At 41.1% G+C, this 3,954-nt stretch overlaps 1 protein-coding gene across 1 annotated transcript; it reads left to right on the forward strand.

Annotated features, from left to right (window-relative positions):
• Positions 1-936: 936 nt before the first annotated feature.
• On the forward strand, positions 937-1,935 carry LOC110332572 (olfactory receptor 3A1-like). Its single transcript, XM_021213843.1, has one exon. The coding sequence runs from the start codon at positions 971-973 to the stop codon at positions 1,916-1,918; it is 948 nt and encodes a 315-aa protein (XP_021069502.1). The 5' UTR covers positions 937-970; the 3' UTR covers positions 1,919-1,935.
• Positions 1,936-3,954: the final 2,019 nt, after the last annotated feature.

Consider the following 3,954-nt stretch of genomic DNA (forward strand, 5'->3'; position numbering starts at 1 on the left):
TGAAGGAAAATCCTCAGGACAGAGATGCTTCAGGCTCAAGATCAGGTTCATCATCCACAATGATCCTTACCAGTGATGGTCCTCTCAAGATCCCATGAATTACAGACATCTTGGATGGTGCTGGTAGGTGACTTTACACATGCCTATTCTCATAGTGGTTGAGATTAAGGTAATAGCTATCATTCTGTGCCATGGTATGACTTTTAAGAGGAAAATTGTTTTTGTTGTAAAAATGAATTGTTCAATTCATATTGAAAAGTGTTTGAGAGCATGTGGGTCTCTAGAGATTCATGCTTTACCTAGAGTCATCCCAACTGCATGGAAACGTGTGTTTTTCATTCAATTGTGCCACACTTGCTTCAAGTCCTTCAAAGTCTAGCTTTTCCAAATTCATAGTGGCCCCGTATAATTATATTTGATAATTCTTGCTAACCATCTATGCATGGTTTGGGATTTGGGGGTTTGGGTTTTGTTGGGGTTTTTTTCTATTTTTATATAGAATTTGGATTTGTCGATAAGTTCAGCCATTCATTTATTTGTGTAGTAGTGCACTGATATCATGAGTCCACTAATGTAGGTTCCAATAATGTTGCCATGCTGTTGTACTCTAGCAAATATTACTATGACAAGGTAGCCAAAATTGGGGTATTTTTCTTTAGAAATAAAAAGGATTTTTATCAGTGAAGTGTGTGTATTAGACAAGTGACCTGCCACATGTTACAAACATTTTGATAGTCGAGCACTCCCAGTTCCTTTAAGTGATATACCACAACTACAACACTGCATACTTTTTAATTATTTGTTTTATTTTTGAGATTACTATATAATTATATCATTTGGATGGAGGAAAAGGAAATGAGGGGTGACATAATTTCCAATTTGTGTGTTCAAATAGCTATAATTTGAATTTCTCCAGTTCACTGAAAGGTACTTTGGTTTTTCCTCCTTGCATGCTTCTTTAAAGGAACCCATGCAGCCAGAGCCTAGAGCCAATGGAACCACTGTTACTGAATTCATTCTGCTAGGTTTGGTAGAGACACCTGAGCTGTGGCCAGTTGTCTTCATACTCTTCCTCTTGGCTTACATGACAACAGTTGGAGGTAACCTGAGCATCCTGGCAGCTGTCTTGGTGGAACCCAAACTGCACACCCCCATGTACTTCTTCCTGGGGAATCTGTCAGTGATGGATGTGGGGTGCATCAGTGTGACTATTCCCTCCATGTTGGGTCGACTCTTAATCCAAAAGCATACAATTCCATACGGAGATTGTCTCACACAGCTCTTCTTCTTCCATTTGCTGGCTGGGGTTGACTGCTTCCTGTTGACAGCCATGGCTTATGACCGCTTCCTGGCCATCTGCCGGCCCCTCACTTACAGCACCCGAATGAACCATTCAGTCCAGAGGATCTTGGTGGCCACATCCTGGGCTTGTGCCTTCAGCAATGCACTGACCCACACTGTGGCCATATCCACACTTCACTTCTGTGGCCCCAATGTGATCAATCACTTCTACTGCGACCTGCCTCAGCTCTTCCAGCTCTCCTGCTCCAGTACCCAGTTCAATGAGTTGCTGGGCTTCGGAGTGGGTTTCATAATGGCAGGAACCCCTATGGCTCTCATTTTTGTCTCTTACATCCACGTGGCAGCTGCAGTTCTGCGAATCCGCTCTGCTGAAGGCAGGAAGAAAGCTTTCTCCACATGCAGCTCTCACCTCACTGTGGTTGCCATGTTCTATGGCACAGGCATGTTTAACTACATGAGACTCGGTTCCACCAAATTTTCAGATAAGGATAAAGCTATTGGGATTTTCAACACTGTCATCAACCCTATGCTGAACCCACTCATCTACAGTCTCAGGAACCCTGATGTGCAGGCTGCCCTCTGGAGGGTACTCACAGGCAGGCGACCAGTAACTTGAAGAGGTCTCAAGGTCCCTTCCACATACTTCATTTAGAACTATATCTGAGAATAGGTGTCTCCTCTAGTTTCAAATGCAAGAACAATTTTTCAGAACTCTTTCATCTTAGAGCTTAATTTAAGGGGTGATAATTATTGTTGCCCAAAGATCGTACCCATGTCTACATGATGGTGTATACATGGGTCCTCTTAGGTTTGCCCTTTGAAGGTTTTACCTTTACTTAGTATTTTCCCTTTAGCTGGAGTTCCCAGAGTGTCTCCGAAAACGTTCACCTGGAGAGTCGTATTTCTTCCTCAAGGTTCGATACCTTTGGTCTATGTATGCAACCTAACACTTGAGGAGAAATGGCTCATTCCTCTTTTTCTTTTTTTTTTTTTGAGTTCTGATTTTTATATGCTGGAAAAAAACACTGAATTAACATGCAACCCACCTCTGTTGATCTGGTGGCCCATTGTATCATGTCATGAATTATGGACAAATTCTGGCCTTCTGGAGCATGTGGAGAAAATGTTCCTACTTTCACATTCAGTCCAAGACCTTTTTACAACTCTATATGATTTAGAGGAAATGAGAGAAATCTTTCGCTCTGGTTTCATATTCCCTAGTAACTGGCATCTGCGTGCAGCTCACAGACCTGACTGTACATGTCAAAACTCCACTCACATGAGAGAGAAATGATGATAGAAAAAGAGCTTCCCTCACTTATCTTCCTCACATTTCTCAATTTTTGAAAGATAAAAATTTACGGTCTAAACACTTAAAAACTTTAAACTCCACACTACTCAATATTAAATTTCTCTGTAAATTCTCACTCTTCACCTCTAAATCCCAACGCTGTAAAGCTAAGTGTCAATGCAGATCACACTGTGATGACTTATCATGTCAGTGAAAAAGTGTGGCTCTACTCTAAAATATTCTCAGTCCCATTTTCTGTTAACTGGCCACCAATCTAGTCGTTACTTAAGTGCATCTTCCTCCTTACATTTTTTTTAGACTTAATCTATCCTTGACAGTGCTACTGTCTCATTGATATATCTCTAATCCATAAATCCATCTAACACTCTCATCTGATCTGAATATATGAGTTAACTTCTCCATTATATATGATTTGGGTGGGTAGACTGGAGGGATGGGCTAAAATAGAGATGGAAAGAGGACATAAATAAAGGCAGTGGATAGAGGATTTGTTGGGAAACGCAGATAAACCATGTGGACATAGGAGAGTTGGAATCAAGGGTCAAGGGGTTGAAAAGAAATAACAGAAGCACTGCAGAGTCTGACATGGGCTCCAGGGATAGAAAAGCAGATGAGAAAGAATGCAAAAAATAGGTAAAATGCCAAGAATATGTTAAAATATTTCAGAGGGATAAAATTGATATGTCAGAGATGGATGCTTTGGGTGTCCTATTCTTGTGCTCCAGCAATAACTGGTTTTTGACAGTCCTGAATCCATTATTGTTGCCTATCCTCTCTCCTAAGAAAAAGGTATCAAGAATTTTGCCGATAGTGCTGGAGTGCCTGAGGGTACATCTGCCATTTCTCTAGCCAGAGAGGCACCTATAAAGTCAGGGAGAAGGTCTACCAAATGAGGGAATTCAGCAGGGTTAGGGGATGTACTGGGTATGTGTCCAACAAAGATTGTCACTAACGCCAGGGTCACATTCTTGTCTTCTGATTCCTGCCTACTAATGCTGTCAAAGACAGAGTAAAGAAGGGTCTTTCTTCATTATGTTTCACTCATCAGACACACTTCAGGATACACACAATGAGCTTCCTACAAGGATCTAGAAAATGTTCTCAGATTGTATCCTCTGCTGTTCACAATGTTCTTGACCTCACACATTTTTTTTACCCATCTCTTGACCTATATACTTGGCAAAATGAACAAGGGAGACTCTCTCATCCTAATGTTTTTGGCTCTGTTAATCTATGTATCTAGAAAGATTCTCACTTTATTAGTGCAGGGAATGGCCACTTCTTCCACCATCACTTCTCAGCATTTAACACTACAGCAATGCATAGCCCATTTGACTTCA

This window comes from Mus pahari, chromosome 14 (genome assembly GCF_900095145.1).
Source record: "Mus pahari chromosome 14, PAHARI_EIJ_v1.1, whole genome shotgun sequence".
NCBI classification, from domain to species: Eukaryota; Metazoa; Chordata; class Mammalia; order Rodentia; family Muridae; genus Mus; species Mus pahari.

Bases quoted from the DNA above. Each gene is read 5' to 3' on its own strand.
- LOC110332572 (XM_021213843.1), top strand. From the start codon at position 971: ATGCAGCCAGAGCCTAGAGCCAATGGAACCACTGTTACTGAATTCATT.